This window comes from Siphateles boraxobius, unplaced genomic scaffold (genome assembly GCF_051911475.1).
Source record: "Siphateles boraxobius isolate OS27281-9 unplaced genomic scaffold, OSU_SipBor_1 18, whole genome shotgun sequence".
In the NCBI taxonomy this organism is placed as follows: Eukaryota; Metazoa; Chordata; class Actinopteri; order Cypriniformes; family Leuciscidae; genus Siphateles; species Siphateles boraxobius.
The window spans coordinates 8,556,655-8,581,924 of record NW_027508788.1 but is presented as its reverse complement, the minus strand read 5'-3'; the positions used below and the strand labels follow the sequence as shown (position 1 = coordinate 8,581,924).

At 37.8% G+C, this 25,270-nt stretch overlaps 1 protein-coding gene across 2 annotated transcripts in view; it reads right to left on the bottom strand.

The window, feature by feature from the left end:
• Positions 1-9,800, bottom strand: part of caln2 (calneuron 2) — a 38,074-nt gene extending 28,274 nt beyond the window's left edge. Inside the window, exons 1-3 of one of the 2 annotated variants that reach the window (XM_077233249.1) lie at positions 9,196-9,800; positions 3,360-3,474; positions 2,172-2,293 (exon numbers count right to left, since the gene is read on the bottom strand). In XM_077233249.1, coding sequence (XP_077089364.1) covers positions 2,172-2,286 — 115 coding nt within the window. In that variant the 5' untranslated portion in view covers positions 2,287-2,293; positions 3,360-3,474; positions 9,196-9,800. Of the gene's footprint in view, positions 1-2,171; positions 2,294-3,359; positions 3,475-8,201; positions 8,336-9,195 lie in introns of those variants that run through there. The other variant, XM_077233250.1, reaches the window with a different exon arrangement.
• Between the last annotated feature and the right edge of the window lie 15,470 nt (positions 9,801-25,270).

Here is a 25,270-nt window from a genome sequence, read left to right as displayed (position 1 = left end):
TTCTGGGATAAAGAGGCTGAGGTGCTGTGTATCTTGTAATTTGCTGAACTGAGCGCTTCCTGCATTTCATAAATCCTGAATGTTTTTTCACTGCTTTAGATCAAATATTCTTACCCCTCACAGTAAGGGCCCTTGCTAGGTTTCATTCGTTTCACTTGAAACGGGCCTTGCAACAGAAGAGACCTCCGTCTACTTGCGCTCAAAAAAGAGCCCCTCTCCCCGCCATCACGGAAATCAACGGGGACTTGGGGTCAAAAATGCCACCAAAAATAATTTAAATGCCCCCCCAAAATCAAGATACATATATGGGGCATTCTATAATGATTTTTTGCTAGGGTCAAATTAAAATAAATAAAAAACATTACTTAACAACAAAGTGTTAGGCATGGTTGTAATGATGTGCACTATGATAGAGATAATCAAACCAGCAGTCTTTAAAAACACTATTCAGGAAACACAGTCAAACACAGGAGAATTAGCAAACGACCACGATCAACTATAGGTATGTTTACATGACAACAATGTACTAAAAATGGAAAAAAAAATTGTATTTTTTCGCGTACAGAACGTTTAACGTTGTCAAAACGATCCCTGTTCACACAGATCCGTGAAAAAGTGATCCTAACGATTAAAAAAATGCTGAATTATACATGCCTGGCCAGTAGTTTGCGATGTCACTGTAAAGAAACACTACACGCCTATAGATTGAACATGTAATATGCATGTGCATGACATCATCGTTTTAAAAAATTCGCGTTTTTTGTAATTTTATAAAAAAAAATGAAAAATTTTAAAACAAATTTTAAAAATTTTTAAAATAATTTTATAAAAAAAGTCCCGTTTTCAAAAGTTTTTGCAGCGATTTTTGTGTGAGCTTATCAGTGAACACCCCAGACCACTCTGTGAGTTTCACGTCTTTTTAAACTAAAGTTTAATGCGTTTTAGGAAGGATTGTTCCAGTGAACCTATGCAACCATTGTGGAGGTGGGGGGGTGCTGACACAGAAACCGAAAATTCTCGGGACAGCAGCATTTGTCCAAATTTCAATCTTAACCATTCTATTTCATCAGAAACAATCTTAAACAGGGCTTTAAGTGTAAAATACCGAACTTGTCCTTTAAGAGTTTTTCTTTTTGCAAATGCAGACCTCCTCTGAACTGCCACTTACAGTTCTTACCCCTCATCTCATGTATATGCAAAATGTTGAACCTTCCATTGTGGACATCCCTCAGTTCATGGTCTGTCAAAACAATCATTTTAAAAGAAGGTGCTGCAAGCTTTAAGTCCATCTGAGAGTTTCACAGCTCAAACATCTCTTCAAATCAACCACTGTACTGTCAACAGCCTCAAACCCACCAGTCAGACCATCAGTTTTCTTCTTGTGTGCCCTAAGGCAGTGTCTTAACACATGAGATGCAAGATAAGATGAGGAAGTGAAACTTACAGTTGCATTGGACTGTATGGGGCAGAAACTGTAATGGGTTTATAATGTTTATCAGAAGGCACGAGAGAGAGTAAACCCTGAGGTTCATTTGGTTAGCTTTATTAAGTAGCACTGACTGACTACATTAAAAACAGTAAGTAGTTTATCAGAAAAAGTTTACAAAAGGGTATTCACCCTCTTGATGTTTCAGAATCAATATGCAGTTTTTTTTTTTCTTATAAAACAGCAGTTAATAATGACCAGGAGCAGTCAAACTCCAGCAAAAGACAAAACCAATATATTGCAAGTTTTCTGAAGCCATACTACTGGTTTTTGTGTGGAACAAAGCAACGCTTGAGTTCTAATCTTCTTTAAGTTATACTCTTCCCATCTGCTGAAACTGAAATCTCATTTATGTTCACATTCAGATTTAAAAATCTACTAGATGCCTTGTGCCAAGAAATGACATCACTGATGCCAAAATGGCATTTGGTTCTTCCATGTGTCATAACCAAAATTCACGCTAGAAATACGCAGAATGGAAAATAAGATATGAGATCAGCAGAGAAATAGATTTTTACATAACAATTTAGGTGTTTTACACAAACTTATTGACAAATTTTACCTTGAGTGTTTAACAAAATAATAACTGCATGCATGTTTGGAATGAAATGGGAAAGAGTTCAGAATTTAACATTCAGAATTGATACAAATACCAGCCATCCAAACAAAACACACACACACTCACCGCCAAGCTCTTCTGTGGAGATGTTGGCAAGCTGTTCTTCACTGGTTTCAGAGAGAGAGGTGCTCAGGAAGTTGTCTGTGTAGAGCAGCCCTGCTTTCACATGGTGAAAAGGCATCTTCACCCTTCAAAGGAACAACAAACAACTGAGATGAATCGATGAACACGCGACCACTGTGCCTGCAGCCTCACAAACCCTCCAAAAGTGAGTAATGATCTCATGTCTGTTGCTGAAAGAAAGTGACTAGACCTAGAAAGAATGATAGAGCACAGGTGAACGGGTTCCTCGGTGTATAATACACAGTGGTGTGAATGGAGAGTAAGTTTACAACTATGAGTATTTTCAATCAAGTTTATTTTTTAAGGATAACATTCAAATACATAAATGCCCACATGTACAAACACTGTGTATAGACACTTTATATTAGCATTTACCTCAGCTTGTGGAAAAGCTACTTGTGATGAACTTTGATTCATTCAATTTCTCTTTACCATCAGTGTTTTCAAAGTGGTTGTCAGTGTATTATAAAGGTATACAGCAGATTTCAATGATTTGGTATATTGTATACTTATATTTCAGTTAATGAAATATGTTTTTAACAGTAAATTTATGTACAATCTGTAAAATGTAAAAATGACACTACCATATGTTTTACGGTAGAGTTCTGATGGTAAAGCTGCATTTTTTTAAATTCAATTAAAATTTTGTAAAATTCACCAATTTTTTTAGTTATATATATTATATATATATTTTTTTTTTTTCAGATTATGTTCTATTTATTGTGTTTGGTTCTGTCATTCTTATGGTATGTTTACACGACACCACTATAAACTGAAAACGTTTTTATGCTTTTTGGCCATTTATTTACATGACAGCAGCGTTTTGGTGGCCTGAAAACACAAGCTTTTAAAAAAGGGTTTCACAGTACAAGGTTATGAAAACAATATCTTTACCACTAAACAACAAAAACGTGAATTTGTGAAAACGGTGACGTCATACGCAAGCATATTACTGTGCTGTCCCAACAACTGGCCTGGCATGCATAATACAGCCGCTTTAGTCATTTTCGCAGATCCGTGTGAACGGGGATTGTTTTGACAACATTGTCATCTGTTTTTAGTACATCGTTGTCATGTAAATACACAAGTTGACCTAATTTCCATGTCTGTGCCCGTTTCATTTTAGTTCACCTGTTGTTGATGAATTAACTCATTAGTTCCCTCATGTAGTCTGGTGTTACTCCCTGTTCTGTTCAGTTCTTTGCTTGTCTCGTCGATGTAAAGTGGTTGTGTTTGCCTTATTCTCCTGTGGATTTAATAAAGACAGTTTGCGTTAAGATATTTTTATTCGTCATGCTTTTGTACGCAGCCACACCTGACTAAATATATATATATAAATATGTGCTGTCAATCGATTAAAAAAAATTAACTAATCACATTTTTTCTGTTAATATCCAAATTAATGTAGAGACAACATAAATACAGTACATTTTAAATACTGTACTTGTTTCATGGCATCTTTCTATTAATGAAGGCCAGTATCACTGTAACTAATACAGCAACTGATGTTTCTATGAAAATGTAACGCTCGCCATAGGATGACAAAAAAAAAAGATGCTGTGTTAATAGGTGTGTGGGAAAAATCATGCTTGGTCAAATACACACACAATTAGGTCAAAATGCACATTGGGCCTCATTCATGAAACATTCGTAAATATACGAGTAAATATGTGAGTGATTTGCGCGTAAAGAGACCTTTCCGAAAAATCTTCTCCTGATTCACAAATACTTCGGAACCGTCAGATGTGATTATGAAATGTGTGTGTTACTGAATTCCAAACAGTCTTAAACCAAGTCGGGACCAAACGTCCCACGTGCACGCTCATTCTCAATTACCATAAATCCCGCCCATTAAATCCGACTGACAACTATATATGGGCATCATATTATGATACAAAACGAAGGATTTCAACATGTCTTCTCAAAAGCGAATGAAAAAGAAAAATATCTCAGATGCAGAAATGATAATTTTCTCTGAAAATACGCCTTTTGCGCAGCGCTCTATCTGCCAAATCTAGCAAAAGCGCCATCGTAAATGTTTCTTGTTATGCCTGATTTTGGCCATTTTATAGGAAACAATTTCCGTAACAATTAAGGGGCTATTAGTTTGCCCAGCCCTATTGAAAGCAATTAATTATTTGATTACAGTTTTCTGTTTGCAGATGCTTAATAGCATCTGCAAACAGAACACTTTAATCAAATAATTACTGGCTCTCATAATAAAAGTAAAAAGAAAAACCGTAAGTATTTACTATATATAATATTTTTTGGAAAATGCTGTGCAAACACGTAACCGATTAAGGTGAATTAAAATGCAGCCTTATTAAGAAGCGAAACGTTCGGATGTAAAGCGCAATATTTACGCGTGGCTGGGAGCAGGTGTAGATTTATTTCGTACCAACTAACATTTGGAAAATACAAAAATTTTAATGAATCCGAAAATTTACGCCAGAACCACTTTACACACGATTTACACAGAAATTCGTTCTGCTCGTGTTTCATGAATGAGACCCATTGTGTGGTGTATTTACGTAAACACCGTCTGTTAAGTCCTACGCAAGGAGATGCGTAACAGTAGATGTGTGCATTCGTTCTTAAAGGGACAGCAGTCTCAAAAACTGTTGCTGTCTGTTTTATTAATGTTAATTAAAAAAAAAATCACTCACTGCTTTTGACTGAATCGCTTTTGTATCTTTAATATGAATCAGTTTATATTTAATTCATACAGTGACTATCTACCGCAGTCAAATAGGAAAAGTGACAACAAAAAAAGTAACCTAGAATCAAATCCATACATATATCGAATCGAAATTTGACCAGGTTGTGACCTCAAGAATAGTAAAGAATAGAATCGTGAGGTACCAATAGATTCCCATCCCTAATATATATAGATATTTCATTAAATGAAATATAAGTATACAACATACCAAGGACTTAAGAGAACTTAGCCCTGATTTACATAAATATTTTTACTTCAATTATTATGTTGCTCAGTTTAAATGAATAAATATTTGTATTAGGCCTAAATTGAAGCGTTTTTAGTTTTTTTTAAGTGGTCTTTTATCTTTGGGCCCCACTGAAAACGTGTGTCTGAGGGCTAATTCGTTTAAGCCATTGATAATTTATTTTAATTTTTTTTTTCCTACGAGCACAACAGGGCTTTATTTTATTAAAACAATGACAGTGCCAACGTAGATAAGTTGTCCATATAATTTCGTGGAACGATAATTTATGGACTGAAACCTGTGGATCTGTTTCTAGGAGCCTGCCAAAAGATGAGAACAATTCCACAGGATTTAGGTTGTTGTTTTCTTAAGTGTTTGGATTTACCTTCAGTGCATCAAGCAAAGGCTTGAATGCGTCTCGAGTGTCTGGTCTGTTTCAATCATTTTAGCCCCTGTGATGCTGTTAAAATGAAGCACTGACCTACCTGAGAGAGTTTTTGTAAATCTACAAGACACATCTAAAATACCAGCCAGCACAAAGCTTACGCTTTAAAAAAAAATTATAATAGGGAATCCTCTGAGACACGCATAGAGCCTCTGTCAAGAGAGTTTCATGTAAACTAAGGGTAAATTACGAGGAGTTGGCAGAGGGGTCGAAGCAGCTAATTTATGTTGATGATCTCCAAGGACGAACCCTAGCTGTACAATTGGGTTCTGTGCTACTGTAATTACCATAGATATTAAAAGGGCTTTAGCTAAAGGCAGGTTTGGGTGCAGTTTTATTGATACTAGGCTCAGCTAAGGGCAGCTACACATGAATATTTTAAAGAGCCATTGATGAGTCATTTAGTTCACTTTTGAAATTAGACCTGCGTGGTGGAGTCTAACATACACTACCATTCAAAAGTTGCATTCAATTAGCGCTGTTCTTCTGAACTTTCTATTTATCAAAGAATCCTGGAAACAGACTCTGTCTGCATCATGGTTTCCACAAAAATCTTAAACAGCACAACCATATTTCAACATTGAAAATAAGAAATGTCACTTCAGCACCAAATCAACATATAATGATTTCTGAAGGATCATGTGACACCTCAGCATATTTATTTTAAAATATATAAAAATAGAAAACAGTTGCTATAAATTGCACAAAACAATTCACAACATTACTGTATTTTTATTTTACAAATGAACTGTATTTTTGATCAAATAAATGTCCCCAAACTAGTACATTAAGCTAAATATAAATGCAAAATAGAAGTAAATGGAATATTTTAACAATGCGTTTTTAAAAGGCAACATAACGTCATTTAGAAAATGTTGTCAGTTCAAAAGGCCCTCAATTTCTTGGCATTTACTTGCTAAAACATGCAAATTACAAATAACCAAGGGCAAATTGTACTGTATGTTGTTGCTCTGGTAACAGATTGTGAAGTATGTTATTCTGCGGTTGCAAGAGTAACCTTGACAAACATTCTATTCTAAACTTCTTTAAATCCTAATCTGACCCACATCTAATTCACAGGCAGTGTGTGAATGCTGATGCAAATTGCCGTCACATTAAGCCTTTAGTGTGGCAAGGAAATGGTCATTTAATAGTTTTAAAAAGAAAGGAGATAGAGAAAGAGCGAGATAGTGAAAGGAAGTGACAGCCATTGTTGGCATGACAAATAACATATGATGCTATATTAATGGATTCTTCCAAGACACCTTTTAGCTGGTCTGACTCATGGGACAGACACATCGGCCGGTACCGGAAAAGGTGTGAGGCTTTCACATGTTGTGAGTGGCAGGTGCTATCTTGGCTTTTTGGTTTTCTTTTGCACATCTGCTCCTGGCACTGTTCCAGGACCACTTAAAGAGGGTTCATTGGCATTTCGGTGACAGACACCGCATCAACCTATGCATGTTAGCCAGTTCCTTAAACAACCCCAAACAGAAACACATGGGACACTGACGATAATGAGCCACAAGAATGCACCTTCACAAGGTCAACTGTTGTACTCATCCTCAAAGCAATAAAAGAGATCCAGTCTAACAAATTGTTCAGGGAGTGAAAATCTGACAAAGACAATGGCATCCAAGACACAATTATACGACCTTCACAAGGTCACTGAGAATGCAGATGAAAGCTGATTTTGACGGAAATGTAAAAACCTTATGAATGGTCTTTAAAAGGTGTAGAGGGAGGGGAAGATCTGACATTGTGGTTGCATCAGAGAAATGTCAGAGCTGCTCCAGGGACCCTTTGCACTTAGCACGGAGTGTCCACAACAACCACATCAAAAGTACAGTTTAACCCTTCTGTCATGGTTCAAATACCTTTTTTCAACATAAAACAATGTGAATGTGAAGTCAAGGGCAAGAAACACCAGCTTTAAGAGACAATAAAAATAACTAAAGCAAAATAATGCAGCATGAAGCATGTAAAATATCTTCAGAATGACAACTGCATTATAAGATTTTGTGTGTGTGTGGAAATGTGCAGTTTGTGACCTGTTAGCTTTCTATCTGTTCAGCTCATTAAAAATAACATCTGTTGAATGAAACCTAATAGTCTGGTTGATTCAGTCATACAAAATAATGTTTTAACACTTTATATTTATATTGTTATAAATACACCAATGTTACCACAATAGAGCATTTTACGTATAGCCTCGACAAAACCCGTCAGTTTAGTGTTGATTCAGTGTCAAGCACGGAGAAAGATAAAAAGTTAAATATTATTGCAATATCAACTCAGCTATCTTTCAACATATGTCAAATATTACAGCTAAAAAAACTACAGGTTCAGTTTTAGGAGTCTTTGGAGTCTGTGAAAACTAAACTCTCAATGACACTCAATTATGATTCCAATACACCAGAGATGAACTGAGCTTTCACACAGTGCCAGTTCACCATCTGTACAGAAAACGTCACTTGCCTCAATAAAAAGCTTATGATCAAGAACAAACCCCTTGTTTTCAAGAATACATCGTACCCGAGACTTTCAGTCTTAAGCTAGAAACGCAAAACGCCTCGCAGTTACCTCCACAGATCGCACTGAGTCTTTGGGTGACCCTCTACGTACAGCTCAGTTTCTTCTGCTCCGTTGGTTGGAGACAGACCGGACACATCCGCCGTGCGCAAAGGCATTTCTAAACCATACTTTGCCGGACCCATTATCGTTTATTATAGTATCGGTAGGTTAGAAAAAATGTATAGCCCATCAAGGCATTTTAGGCTGACGTCCCCGCAAAACTCCAGGCACTTGCGTTCACACGGACAGCCCGTCAAACAGCTCGGAGTGCGGGCTTGTAGCCTCCGATCTCCTGTCCCCTGGAGACTGGAGTGACAAGCCAAAACTCACATGGGCCATTCATCACTAGTCCTTCAAATATCACATTGCTCTTACCGTAAATGACCACAACCATTTAAACAGATTAGCATCGCTGGGTGGCATTTATATAGGCTTATATATATATATATATATATATATATATATATATATATATATATATATATATATATGTAACGAGTAAATTTAGGTTTAATGTGCAAGCCTTGTGTAAGATATAGCCTACAAATAGCCGGTTATTTTCCCAAACTAACCAGACTCCTGAACGACTTTGTTTAGCAATAACCGAATACTGTCTTCAAGATCCCGATTTTTACCGGCTACGACTACAAATAGGCTACATGTAACAAATGACAGAGCTGAAACGGTTTTCCGGTCGTGCGGTCAGTTATTCAGCGTCTCATTATTCGTTATAAATGTATCGTCATAATTGGTCAATCAGAATCAAGTATTCCATAAAACCCGAGTAATAAAGTTTATTAAAGTAGGCTAGGTAAAAAAAATCTACAAGCCAAACTTTTTAAATGTAGCCAAAGATTCATTTAAAATTCCAAAGAACGGATCCATTAACGACTATCCTTTCACAACAGGTACCATTGCCATATCTAACCGATTTTTCTTCGTCTTCTGAAGACGGCTACCTGCATAAGCATAAAGACATTGCTATCCTATGAAATCCACTCACCTCCTCAAAGACTGTTTTTTGTTGTTGTTGTTGTTAATTTCAAAGTCTCGAGGCGGTTATAATGCCAATGTTGTGGAATATTCTCGGTTGGAGTTGTGGTTTTCGTTGGTCTCATATGTAGTATGCTGAGCACACTAATTCTTACGAAAAACAATGAGATTTTCAGTTGCCCCAGTTATCTCCTCTCGGTCCCGTTGGCATGTGACAGCCCCATTGCCACCGCAGCAGAGTTTCGTGAAGATCCATCAGGTGAAATGCTCGTCCCAAAGGCCACTGTCGTATATATATATTTTTAAGTTTAACAATTTAACGGATTTGTTCAGAAATGCCCCCGTCTCGCGCTCGCCTCGTGCGTAACAGGCGTTCTCCGCCGCGCGCCCAAGGGTGTGTTGCATTTAAAGTCCTTTCCGTATGCACCCGGGTAAATTTACAATCGTCTTAAAAATGGTGTCCCCCTTCACTCGACTCTCTCTTGCCAAAACACGCGGGATTTATTTTTATTTTTTTCGGTCGCAATAAATCTGTCGAGATGGTATAGACCTGAGATGGGCGCGCTGCCCTGCAGCCATCGAACGGTTGCACTGATACAGCCGATCTGCTCCAGAATGTTTTGCCTCCTTTAGAGATCTGGCAGGTGTGTCAGAGAGAGTGGTGTAGGGTGGAGTTAAAATTAGATCAGTAATGCATCACTATAGCAGACAGACACATAATGCACAGATTTCTGCTGTTCATTTCTTGGTTTATAACCTGATGGAAAGAGCAGGTAAAAGACACCAAATGTGTTTTTTTCAGCTGTGTGCATTTCGCTATTTTTGCAAATTCTATATAATTTTCCATATTTATCAGCCATAAATAGCAGTAGTTGACATTTTGATACCAGCTCTTTCATTTAGCAAAATGATCACGAATAAAACAAATATGATTTTTTTTTTCCCCTTTCCACAAAATACAACTCATGTTGCATCACTGCCAAATTCATGCTCAACAGGTTCTTTATGCTGCACCCATGCAGTGCTGAGGAGTAACTGATTACATGCAATCTGGATTACCTAATCAGATTCCAAAAAATTAAGTAGGCTACTTGTAATATCGATTACATGTTATTCTCACAATGGCAGTAAATTCATAACTAATTGATTCTCCCTAATAACCCTCCTGTTACCCTCAAATCTGATAACATCTTTTACCCACTGGGGTCAATTTCAAGTACAGTATATATATTTTTGGTGTTTTTTATTTGTTTTATAATATTTCTAAGTATAGATTTTGGTAATCTATAACATTTGGAAAGAAAAACGTCTCGGTTACGTATGTAACCCTCGTTCCCTGAACAGAGACGTTGCGTCGGATGACGACGAATGGGGTTTCGCTTAGAAAGCCTATCGACTTCGAGTATACAAAACGAGCCAAAGAAATGCCATGGGTCTGCGGAATTTGCATTGTGTATCTCCGCCTTACCTCGTGGGTATAAAAGGAGGAGGCCGGCAACATGCAGATATGTTTCTTCGCTGAGGAGCCGAGACTGAACTCAGGCGATCCCCACGGTACAGGGGAAGCAGGGGCGCGGCTAGAAATGTTGGGCCCTATGAAAGAATATGAGGTTGGGCCCCCTACCCCACCCATTCCATTAATAAAATCGATCTCTGGGGGCCCCAAAAGTGTGTGGGCCTTTAGAATCGTCCTAAATTTTCCCCCCTTAGCGGCACCCCTGAGCGGAAGTGACAGGAAAACGTAACATCTCCGTTCCCTACTCAGGGAACGAGGGTTACATACATAACCGAGACGTTCCCTTTCGTTGTCACTCCGAGTTACGTCGGATGACGATGAATGGGGTTACCAGTCCAATCACGCCACCCTCTCGGCTGTCTTCCAGTGCCCTGCGTAAATCTGAGACCCCTTTCGTGAAACTGGCATGGACGAAGGACTTCTAATTAGCACAGGAATACCAAGGTACACTGGAATACCAAGGTACACTCCCAAAGCTTTATAGGAAATATGCAATTATTGCCAACCCGGGGGGGGGGGTTAACTCAGGGATTTTGGGGAAGCTCACCTGAGGAGAATATCGCATGTTTCCAGTCCGTGGAGTGCAAGCGAAGACACCTGAGCGGGTTCAGTACTAGCTGGTTGAAGCGAGTACACGAGAAGACACAGGCTCCACTCGGAGATAGTAGAATCTGGCGAATGTGTTGCCCAGCCTGCAGCTCTGCAGATGTCTGTTAGCGAGGCGGCATGCGCTAGAGCCCAAGAGGACGCCACACTCCGGGGAGTTTGACCCCATCAAATTGACCCCAAAGATAATAGGAGGGTTAATTCCCTCTTATAAATGTTCCTTTAAAGAAAAAAAAGCCCTATGTTCAGAAGATCTTCACTACACCCACACAGCATTTGACCACTGGATTTACAGAAATTAGCATTCACGAGGGTGTGTCTTTGAGTTAACACCTTCTGACCATTTCACTGAATGCTAATTTTCCACTGCTAGCAAATGGTGACTTACCACTGTGGATGATGTTTCTAAACTTCCTAAGAACTTTATTACCTTTTGGTTTACTTCTTTGGGAATGAGACATTTGTACCAGTCGCACCGAGACATTTCAAATAATACCAAACATGTATAAAACTAGATGATAATCATTCACATTAAACCATTTAGATTCTTGTGTGAGTTTGGGAGATCTCTGCCAGGATGAAGAATGGGGGAGAGAAATGTAGAATTAGGATGAGGGAGGTGAGACCTTCGCTCAATAGTGCATGAGGGGGAGTTCAAATGTTAATTTCCTTTGTTTTCTCAGAGAGTGGACCTCTCTTAAAGTCCTTCCAGTTTTTCCAGTCTTACACAAGGAACACCAGAACTTAATGATCAAGACAAACCAATTACAACATAGGACACATGACAAGGGGAGCACATCACAGGATCACATGACAAAAGGGGAACACATGAAAATGGAAAAACTTCAAAATAAAGGACAAGAAACATGAACATCAATGTCATAAAGTAATCAAAAAAGTATTCAGTTTACCTTAAATGTGTAATGTAATGGATTACAAATAACTACAATTTTTTTGTTAAGTAATTTGGAATCAGTAACCGACTACAATTTGTACAATAAGTATTCACTGGCTGCACCTGTTATGTAGCTATAAATGAATTTAGACTGCTCTATATTGATAGTATCCCATTTTTACCATAACAGAGTCCATACCTGTTTGGAATGAAAGGTACAGGGCAACCAGTTCCCTACAGTTTCTTATAAAGCAGCTTTGGTTGGAAAACTTCTGCTAAATGGCAGTTCAGAAGCAAACATCTCTAAATATTGTTATATTATTGCATTGTGCAGTTGTGCATTGTGCACATGCCACTCACTACTTTACCTGTTGAACACTGCAAGGTCTGGGTGCCTGTCAGACATACAATGACCCACCTCCTTTTTCTTTTTACTGAACGATTGATATGAGAATTAGAGACTTTGCAAAGTGAGAATTTGATGTTGCATTATCTTGCTTTTGAAAGTGGCAGAATTACATCATAACTCTTTTATTCTCAATAGACTGTGGCTGCTTTGCCCAAAGCTCTAATGTTCATACATTTACAATTATGTTGTATTCTTACTCATTAAAAATAAGATCATTAACACTGTCTCAAATGGTAAATTTGCACTGCCTAATAGTTTGGAACAAAAAACAAAAAAAGTTTGAATGAATGTCAATGATCATTATTTTAGTTGTTTCATTTGAGGTTTATTTGGTCCTCTGTGAATCTGTAAAGGAAACAACAAATGCGTGATATATTTAGTAATTGTCTGTTTAATTAGCAACTGAAGTCATGTTGGCATGAAGAAATCCGTTCGACAGCAGCTCCACAAATGACCTTGAGATGGCATCGAAGGGCTGACTGGTACTGCAGGGGAAATGATAAAGCAATGCTACAGTCTACACACAATACTGAACAAGGCAAGAGCGCAAACTTCATAAAGAGTGGCCTTATCTTGGCTAGACAGAGAGTGACTTAAAAAGCTAAGAGATATAAGTGCAGAGATTGAAAACTAAAGTTTCAAGTATCTAAAGATAAAATGTCTCATAAATGTGACCACATACTGTAGTTATTGATTCATATTCACATTTATCATTCATAACAAAGGTCAAGCCTCCATCAAGGAGCTTCAAGTTTCAATAGAGAATCTATCTTGCATATTGAATTAAATGGAGTCCCGTGAAATTCCACAACTATCACACACTCCATAAACACTGCGTGACACTTTGAGTTGGAGAATGGGATGCATAAAACAAGATGTAACATATGGATGCTGTCATTACCTCACAGATCAGGTCTAATTCGATTCATCCCGCCTTCATTAAAATGCTTCAAGTCCTTTGGAATGGAAATGAACTCACCCAGAAAATCTTCCAGTAATATATTAAAATGAAAAACGTAATCTTCAATCCTTGAGCAAAAATACTACTCAAGTAGTAGCCTACACCTCAATCACATATATTATTCAAACATAACACTTTCTAATGTGTGCTCCTTTTAAATTAGATTGGTATAAAAATATCCTATCAGAAGAAAAGAAGAAAGTAAGATTTTACATGAAGCCAGATATTATGCAAGCATCTTTCTGCAACAAAATTGTTAATCATAGAGTTTGATTTAACGATAAGATGATAAGACAACTGTCTTAAAGTGCACCATTTATTCTGTATCCATCTCTGCAGGTAAATACATAACCTCAAAAATGAAACCGCACATAAAAACATAATGATAATAAATATAAACATAATAAAAACATAATCTTGTAAAAGTGGGCCTTCTTTAATGTCGCTGAATAAAAATGACACAAGCCCACAGCAAAAGATAAAGTGATAAAACATTTAAAAGATCTCCAGAGATTTTCATGGGCAACGTGGAGAAAAAAAAACACCTTTATGGAGGTGAAACTATTTTCTACAGTATAGACAGCTACAGTAAGAGATCATCATTTTATATTTGCTGACAAGTATGAAATTGTTTACGGTTTTAAAATATTTTATACCATAGAATATTTTTCATTAAGTGCCAACATGTTTAAAAAAAGACAAATTATTATTCTCAAACACATGCCAGATTTAACGTTACTATAACTTTACTTATTTAACCCTTGTGCATCAATTAAAAAAAAAGTTACACATAGGTCCATAGTTGACGAAAATGTCAAAAAGTTGAAGCTTGGGAGCACAGACTTAAGTTTGGTCTTATTTTAAAGAAGACAAAAATATGTTATAGAGGTTTAAGTTTACGAAAATTATTTCTGAACATTATTTTATATAAAATAGATATTTTATGAAACATGTTGAACTCTAAAATCAAAGCCATACATCTAAACAAGTTGTGTTCCAAATTTGTGGATGATATCTCAAAAAATGAGCTTTCGGTAAGATTTTGTTTGGGCGCAGTAACAGATTTTCCCCAATCAGATGCCAGGAAAACTCCGCTGGTACACACAGCGTTTAGATTTGTGATTTGCAGTCGAGTTTTTCTTTCTCAGATATTACAAGCACACACATACAAACCACACTCTGACATCCATACCAACACACCCACACAATTATAGCTGCATAATTTATCCATTTGGCTCTATAATTTGCAGAAGAAGAAAACAGGAATACAGCGAACATTTGCTTTATAGGCCAAACCTGAAAAATGGCACCAAATTTTGAAGCCTTGTCAACAGAATGAAAGCCTATTAACAAAGATTGCATAATTTTATAGTTAAATGGCCCTGGGATTAAAAATAGCTGTTTTAATGGGTTTCAATGGGGACATTATTGTGCAAAAGGTCATGAGAGGAACTATTTTGTGTACACTACCTAGTGCAAAATAGATTTTTTAAAGGAAATGGGGGTGCAATAGTAAAAAAATATAGGGCGAAATGTATCCAATAAAAATACATACCTGTGCCAATTTATGCAGTTGACATTAACAAAGGCAAAATAATAAAAGAAAAAAAACTGAAAAAGATAAAAATGTCCAGGTTGCACAAGAATTAAATCGTAAAAAATAAGTTCAAATAATTTTTATTTATGCTACACTGTAAAAAATCATATGATCAATAAATTATGACAGCATATGTTTTACATTGATTTAACTCACCAATATAAGTTAAGCAGTTTTCAACTTTTTTATAAGTAATACGAGATTCAACTAATTTTTAAGCCAGTTTAATGTATTTTTAAGTTGAAATTACTGAAACATCCAAGTTGATTGTACTTAATTTATGGCAGCAACTTTTTTTAGTTTATTTATTAACTCTAATGACTGCTTACGTGGTATGAATGATTATATTCAGGTATTTGTAATTTATTAGATCTAAAATAATGTGGAGCAATTTTAGTGAAAGGTCAGCCCAGCATCTTTCCATTTCATGAACTGCCACTTCCAGCTTAGCTCCAATACTTTATCAAATAAACATGAAGCAAGTTCAATGTTTGTAAAAAAGCAACAAAAGATTTGCTACATTACCTATATGAACCTTTCAACAATATTATAATGTAGTAGATAGTAGGTCTATCAAAGTTTACAGAATTATGTCGTTGTGAATTCTATATACTGATTAACTGAGCTCTTATTTGAATGTAAATTACTGTCAAGATGAGACACTTTTTCACACACAGTCACAAAAATTCTTAGGTGTATGTAATTCTGATTGCATTCCAAAATACTTGAACTACATGTAACCCTATTTATTTATTTTTGCTTTGTTTTTAAGAAACAGGGCCAGGGTCCAAATGTTCCTTCTGGGGGCAATAACAGGAAGTTGTCTTAGACGTTTGGTAAAATATTCAGAAAGTCATTGCCGTACAGGCCCCTTGACAACTTCTCCATACTCGATAACCAACTGTGAAGGCCCCTCTCCCCTTGTTACTACTCAACTCACGATCACCACCACCACTACCAACATCCATCTGTTTATTTACTATTACTGCCATCACAGAAATGAATTTGCTTGGATTTAGCACAGAAGAAAGTCTTCTGAGCCTTTGCCCTTGAGCCAGAAAATTCAATTGACTTGCCTCAACACATATACGTGTTGCATATATGAATTATTTATCAAATGACTAACAAAGTGCGGCAGGATGTACTGAGGGTAAAAACAGCAAACTAACAAACACATAAATAGCTAAATATAGAGTCATAAGGGAAATGAATTATTCTAAGATGAAAGATATCTATTCCCAATGAACGGAACATTTATCCTTACACAAGAAACTTTCTAAGGATAGGCTAAAGATGAAACAAAACCACAGTTAAAGTCACCATGAAATCAAAATTGACAATTCCTATTTTTATGAAATATTGCAGTATTTATTATAAATGATTTATCAATGCACATTATTTTTTAATTCATGCCCCCTTAAGCCTGGTTCACACGGGACGATTTAAAAATTGTCGGCCGATTTTCCAAACATGAGAGACCCCACACACGGCGTTAAAAAAAATCACAGGTCTAATAGTTTTGGTCGTACAGTGTGTGGTGCGCAGCCACACGGCAAAATCAACACATCACACACGAACCGATTCGACTCCCGAGCATTCACAGGTCAGACGGAAAATCTTGCAAAATCCCTCGAGATCAAACGTGACTTCAGAGTAAACAATCATGGCGGACGAAGAGGATGCAGTGGTGATAGTTTGTAGTTTGTTTTTAACTGAAAAAAACGTTATCAAAAGAAAAGCCGATGGTCAAAGAAGTGGAGACAACGCGAGCATGGACGGCTGTTTTGATTTTGTTTCCCGGTGCTTCCTCTGCACCTCTTTCTGATTGGCTACACGCCACAGTCCACAGGCTGCGTGCTCGTTTGTCCCCGGGGGGCACCACAGTCTATGGGCACCACACACGAGGAGAAAACGGGCCAAAAAATCCAACATGTTGGATATCCCCGATTTGAGATCGGAGCGGTCCCGACATCCTTCCGAGCAGACAAGAGCACTCTTAACACACCACACACTGCAGGAATACCTGATCAGATTATTTTACGATAATAGGACCATCCTTAAGATTGTCAGAAGGGGTAAATCGGGGCTAAAATCGGCCTAATTATCCTGCCGTGTGAACCAGGCTTTAGTAAGCTTTTATCAAAATAACTTCCCCTCCCTCTTGCAACATGTTTACTATGTTTAATGAGGGGAAAGGTATGTAAACTTGCTTCCCACAAAATAATAAAACATTTTAAAAGGTAATTGCGACTTTTTATCTCACAATTGCAACTTTATATCATGCAATTCTGACTTTATATCTCCCAATTGCGTGTTATAGTCAGAATTGCGAGATATAAACATACAATCCTGAGGAGAAAAAAAGTCGCAATTATACCTTTTTTATTCTGTGTCGGAAACAAGCTTCCATAGAAAGGGGCTAACAGACGACGTTGAATTAAAAACTGACCGTATACAATTCATTCATTAGACAGTTGAGTGAGCATTGTAAGTGTAAAAAATTTAATTTGGGACACAACCATATAGTATGAATGTGTATGTCATTATTCTGTTCTTGTCAGTACCTGTTCTTGTTAGTCCCTGATTAGTTAACCTTCATCCACCTGTGTCAAGTTCCCTCGTTTACCCTGTGTATATATTCTCCCCGTTCAGTTCAGTCCCTGATCGGTTAGTGTTTGTGTGTGCATGTCTTGTGGACATGCTGTAACATTCTGTTAAACCTGCTTGTTTCATTAAAACTTATCTCCGTTGGAAATTACCTTCATTTGTCCGTTTCATCTGCCAAGCCCTGATTGTGTAGTATGAATGTAATACGGTCGTACAACATTCGTTGTGTTGTCATTGTCGTGTGACTGACCAACCAACCAGTGTCAGTTGCATCACTTCCCTGCCATTCCACAATTCCTCTCCTGTGGCCTCATGGGATAGTAAAGTGTCCAGTGGATGTGCACTTTGCGGTGAAGTAGCAAGTCATCTGGGTAATTTCTTGCATATTGTTTTATAATTACATATTTTAAACATTTTTTCCATGTCTACTATATAAGAGAAGTGTAACGCCCCTACCTGTCCTTCTTGTGACTAAATAGGGAACGCCCCAAATTCATTAACTATATGCCTACAGATGTTGTAGTTAGGCCCCTCTATTGTCACTACAAGAATTAAGTTTATTGTAGAAAAATACAATAATAATCTATACGGTCATATGAAGTTACTCAGAATTAACTCTTGACATCCCTTAACTGATAAGTTAGAAAAAACCCTCCTGAAAAAAAACAACACTCTGGTAAGAGTACAAGACAAATAAATGATTTAATGAAAAGGAATGATCAATGTTAAATGGCTCAATAAATGAATTTAAACATGTAACTGGTTCACACAATCAAATTCACAGAAAACAAAACACAGTTTAAGCCCCGAAAGGCAATCTCTCAGATAACGTTACCAGTACTAATAAAACCAGCATTCAGAACCAATAAAATCAGTATATAGGATACCGATAAACTCAGTTAAATACACTTATGAAATACCTCACAAATATAAAGAAAACACACACACTGAGTGTAAAAGTTACAGTTTAGTGCACTGAGAAAGGCTATATGCAACAATATTCACTCCAGTGGGCCCCCACACACACACACCAGTCATTCAACTCAAACCCACCCGTAGCAGGCCTGAAACGTGGCTTGTGATCGTGGTGGCCGGGAAACTGAGAAATGGCGCCTTCACTCTCCTGAGCACAAAACACATACAAAACAAATACCTCCAATTCCACTGGAAACGATGCAGAGTTCCTCCCGATCCTGAAGTAGGCCTCGTGCAGCTCCTCGTCCTCTCGCTCGCTCGTAGACCGAACGAAACGCTCCTCCCACGTCGCCAGAGGAACACCAAATAACTCGGGTATCTGGGGCGCTATCTGGTACTCAGTGATCCCACGTTGAATGTAAACAACAGCGATAACTGTCTTCAGTCTGTTTACTGAACGTGATCGCGTTAACGTTCAGAGGCACTGCTATCCACACTGTATGTTACACTAAACTGTCTGTATACGAACAGACGGCCGATTAACCAACTCGGTAAACTGACCGAAAACACTGGCAGCGAACTAAAAACAAGCACACAAAAGCGATTCACCTCTGTGTCAGTCCTTCACATAAGATCTACAGTCGATTAAAAGATATTTTAAACCTGTAAATACTTCAACCAAATCACTCTCCTACCGCAAGCGCGTCTCTCTCATGTCTGCCTCATAACTCCCCTCCCGCGCTTGTCAAAAAAACTCTCATCTCCCGAAAAACCACTCACGTTACACAAAAAACACCAGTGAGGACTGGTGTGGACCTCACCACCTGAGGAGGTGGATCTTTATCCACCTAAACCAATGAAATAATCAAACACCTTACCTTACAGGATGGTTAAAGCCACGTTTTCCACATGTACACGATCAAACTTGTATATCATGCACGCGCGTTCTTAAAGGAACAAATACACGTATACTCACAAAGATGAATGGTTAATTCTAGTGATGGCGAGATGAAGCTTCATAAAGCATTGACTCATGTGCCGAAGCTTCATGGTGCTTCATTTGCTCTATTGTGCCATCAAGTGGACTGGACCAATAAATGTAAAACGTGCAGTGTGATTATAAAATGACATCGCATGGTTCCATCGGAAAAAAAGAAGCTTGAATAGATCGCTAACAAACTCGTGTAACCCCTCCACCCGGGTCCCACTTGACCCGCTCCGAGCGGGCCTCGAACCCGGGTATCCGGCATGAGAGTCAGGCGCTCTAACAAGGAGGCTAAAGACTGCAGCCTCTAGCATCTGTCGCTAGAGAGCCTTTTGAGATCAGAGGAGTGAGGTTTACTCGCACAGCGACTACTAGCTGGCCTCCGTTACACTCACCCCCCTAAACCTCACTCCCATCCGGGTCACGGCACCAATGTAACCCCTCCACCCGGGTCCCACTTGACCCGCTCCGAGCGGGCCTCGAACCCGGGTATCCGGCATGAGAGTCAGGCGCTCTAACAAGGAGGCTAAAGACTGCAGCCTCTAGCATCTGTCGCTAGAGAGCCTTTTGAGATCAGAGGAGTGAGGTTTACTCGCACAGCGACTACTAGCTGGCCTCCGTTACACTCGCAAAGTCCCAAGTCCACAAAATGTGAGGGTGAATCCATTGCATTTTGCTGGCCCTTATATTTCAAATAGACCGCCAAACCGCGAACCACTTCCTGAAGCAGTCACGTGGTACAGGCGGCTCGCGAGGCTTCAAACTTCACCACATATGTCACTTACACAAGCCTCGATACCAAGGGGGTAATCCATCAGCCGGAAGTTGAAGCTGCCTCCGGGGGCCGCCATTGTAGCTGGCTATCACCTGCTGTTAGCATCCCATTGACTCCCATTCATTTTGGCGTCACTTTGACAGCGAATAACTTTACATCTGAGGCGTCCAAAGACTCCATTTGTCCATTATTTATTTCTAAAGAAACACGACAATGTATAAAAGGCTCCATTACTTTGTATCTTACGTTATGGCCCCGTAGAAGCCATTCTTGTAAAAATAGGCTAAAAATTGCGTCATAACCACGCGACTTTATGTCGCACAATAGAGACATTACCGTATAGACAGGAGGAGAAGCTCGCAGGCAATCTTTTACTGTCTAAAGTCAGCCCATGGCATAGATAGAGTCCATAAAAGCAACGCGACAAAATAATTAATCAGAATACTTACCAAAAGTTGCTGCAGGTCGCGGTTGGGTGACTGTCTACGGGTGATTAAGATTTGTCTTGGCACAGCTACTAGAAGATTTACAACTCCCAGTCAGGTTGCTCACGTGACATCTACGTCATCAAGCTCAGTTTGAGCCTGCGCAGAACGCTTGGCTATCAGGAAGTGAGTACCCATGTTTGGCTTCAACTCTCTCCGTTGAAATCGGGGTCGCTCTGTCCATTTCTTTTACTGTCTATGCTCGATACGCGCTTCACAGAAATCATCCCGGATTACTCGACACACGCTTCGAAGCCTCGATACGGGGGGACACATCACTAGTTAATACACATTTTATCTCTTAATTAAACCTAAATACAAGCTAATAAATTGAGGTAACTTATTAACAAAATACTTATAACCTACCGGGTTACAGAAGTATGCAAATTTTAATGAGTAAGTCTTTAAACACTGATTCATTCAGGAACGAGAGACGTGACTGACTTTTCTGAGTGAGTCATTGGATCATTTACTCAACCGATTCATCCAGTCGATCAGCAGTTAATTCTGCTGTGGCAGTGTTACAGACTTTTTTTTTTTTTTTGGAGCAGAACTCGATTAAGTAGGCTAACTGTCACATAATATTATTGTTTATTGAAGTGTTGTATATAAAATCAAAACTGCTTTGCTTAATTATACCATCTTTTTACATCAAGGGATGTATTTAGAGCTTTCCATCATATTTACCTGCATCTCACTCAAGGATTATTTGAAAACGAAATGTGAATTAAACCACCAATAGTTTAAAGTCCCATTATGTCATACCCTAACTTCAAAATGCATCTATTTTGTACATGTTTTTCAGGTAATCCATTATAATGCTGCTGACACAGATACCCCCATTAAAGCATTAAAGATCTATGTGGATCTAAAAGACCAAGTTATGGTCTTCTTCATTAAATCCAAAATAGGCCCCACTGGTTTTGAAAGAATGAATCAGCCACAAAATTCTCATATAATTTGGGTCATAATGTTGTGAACAAGTGACAGTATTCCAGACACACCATGAGAGTCAGTATTGAGATGCTGTGTGACCTAGAAAAGTGGGTCACTCTTTCTAGGCCTACAGAATGTAAATGTGATGCATTTAAGGGGCTGAAGAGAAAGAAATACGCATTGAAAGTGAGGTGGAAAAAAGGGTGGAAAATTATTTAAACTGGAACATTACTTAAAAAAGGAACATTATTTAATAACTATTTAGAAACCCTCGATCTGTACAATTATTGAACTTATTTAAAACTTGTTTTAATTTTATCCTGAGAAAAAATGTTATCGCTAATCAAATGAGATATTTATCTGAAATACTCTCACTTGTAAAAGTCTTCAAACCTTTTATCAGATTTAGTTACACTTCACTACCTACTTCATTTAAAGCTTAAATCCCTGAGGGGGAAAACTCCCACAGAGAACTTTAATTGGAAAACTGAATTAATTATCTACTGCACATTTATACTCATAGCTTGCTTATCCCCAAAACATTTTTCATTGCTAACATGGAAAAACATGCCTCATCAGTCATCACACTTTCTTGCTAATACTTTTGATTATATGTGCAGTGAATTATAATGGAACGCCCAGAAGTTTAAACGCGTTAGATAAAGTGTTTTAAATGCTAAATGATAGACAGAAGCTGGAGAGATAATTGAAAAAGCAAACGCAGTTTCATGAATCTTTCTGAAAATATAAATGATCACATTTCTTTTCGGATTAAAGATCCGTTAAAAAACGGAAGTGAATAAATCATTAAAACCCAAATCAACATTGTTTAGCTCAAAAAAACAAAACAAAGACATTAAAGAATAGGATACTCTGAGGAACAAGTTAGTTGTAAATTTTATTTTGTATTATTGTAAAATTAGTTTTAATCCTGCACTGAGCCATCAGTCCTAGCAGACACAACTTACAGCTGTAAGAAATCAAGCCAGCGTGCTTTTAAATTTAAAAAAGCTTGAGCTAGTTCTAGACCTGTAGCTTTTTGAATAAATAATGGGCCTCTCTCACTGTTTGTTCACTTTGAGGTGGCAGATGAAGACAAACGTTGATGACAAAATGGCTTTGCTTGTCAGGCAAACATTTTTAAATCCCCTCCGAGCTGTCCGGTGTCATGCCTCCTCCTACAGAAATGAGGAAGACAAATTAATGCACTGAGTGAATACTACACATGTGGTCATGTTGATCTTAGAATTGTAAGGGGCCGTCTTGGCATTGAACATTATGGGTAAACAGCGGCATTAATATTCTGTCATGCTGCTTTTTTTGCGAAAGGTAAAAAATAAAAAGTCAATGGTAATATTGTAAGCAGACTCAGTTGTCCATCTCAAGGTCTTAAAGGAATATTCCGGATTCAGTCCAAGTTAAGCAACTTCTGGCACATTGTTGAGGTCCAAAAAAAAATAATTTCAGACTGTCACCCACAAATTTAAGAAAAAGAATAGAAAAAAGAATAGAAGTGGTGGGGGGCGGGGACAGTTACAGTGTGGTACACTCAATGGAAGTAAATGGGGTAAATTTTTGTGAGGCAAAAAATTGTGAGGCTTATAATTTTATAAAAGCACTTACATAAATACCTCTGTTGTTAATTATTATTTACGCATTATTTGAGCGGTTTGTCTTTTTTACGGTCACTTTAGGGTTTTGAGGGTTATGTTATGTAAAATTGTATATACCTTTACACAGGAATGGTTAGTAAGCAATTTCTTTACACTAAAATCATCTCAACATGCATATTGTTTACATCTTATGGATTTACTATTGAAAAAATAGTATTTTAACATTTAAGGATTGTTCCAATTCACTTGAATTGCACGAACTTCATTTTAAACCATAAAAGGAGGGACGAGTCAAAATTATTTTTTGTGGTAATCATTATGCCACAAGACTGAGCTTAATTTACACTGACTGAATCCAGAATATTTCTTTAAACAGCCTGAATTTGTGTCCTTGCAAACCGTCTTGCTATCAGATGTACCAGTAATCTATGACAACCAAGAGCATAAAGCAATAGCTTGTGCAGTGGGGATGTACAGTCATACATGCCTGCGGTCCCAGGCTCTTCTTGTAGTCGAGCCAGTGAAAATGGGGCCAAACCTGCCTTCATGATTGTTCTCTAATCTACAATCGTATGAGCATTTGGGATTGATGATCATGATGGTCCTTATCAGCTGCCGTAGGAACCCCGCGAAATAATGATCACCCACAAAGATTACCTGATAAATCAAAGTTGACTAGGCAGAGGGAGAGCTATCTGATTGTGTGCACAGGGTTTAAGGAGTCAAAACATATGATTGCCAGCGAGGCGATGTTCGTCTACATCCTGACCAGCTTGTCTTTCCAACTGAGGCGCCCCACCATTGCACTCCTCTTTCAGAATGAGAATGAGGATGGAGACTCAGGCCAAATGTAGAGGAGGAAATGGGGAAATGGAGAGGAAAATAAGAATCCGAAAAAGCAAAGGGTAACAGAAATGTCACAAAGAAAATAGGAGACTGAAAGAGAAACTTACTGAATGTACTAAAAAAGACATGGGTGTATGAGTTTTCAAACTGAGGTTCATGGAGTCCCAGGGGGCTACACGTAAAAAAACCTAAATATATTTCAACATTAACATGAAAACGAAGGGTACGTTTACATGACCACTATGTACTTTGCGTTTTTTTGCATACAGACAACAACGTTGTCAAAACGATCCCCGTTCACACGGATCTGCGAAAACGACTAAAAACGCTGTATTATTCATGATAGGCCATAGTTGGCAAGGTCACTTGGTAAAGAAAAACTACTCTCCTATAGACTGAACACGTAATACGCATGAGCATGACGTCCCCGTTTTCACACACACAAATAACAACAAAAAAAGACATTCATGTGTAAATGAATGGTCAAAATGCATAAATTTTTTTTAAACATTGTTCATTGTTGTGAAAATGTTCCCTAAATCAGTGTGTATATATATATATATATATATATATATATATATATATATATATATATATATATATATATATATATATATATATATATATATATATATATATATATATATATATTGAACAAAATTATAAATGCAACTTTTGTTTTTGCCCCTATTTCTCTCAAATATTGTTCACAAATCTGTCTAAATCTGTGTTAGTGAGCACTTCTCCTTTGCCGAGATAATCCATCCACCTCAAAGGTGTGGCATATCAAGATGCTGATTAGACAGCATGATTATTACACAGGTGTGCATTAGGCTAGCCACAATAAAAAGCCACTCTAAAATGTGCTGTTTTATCACACAGCACAATGCCACATACGTCACAAGTTTTGAGGGGGCGTGCAATTGGCATACTGACTGC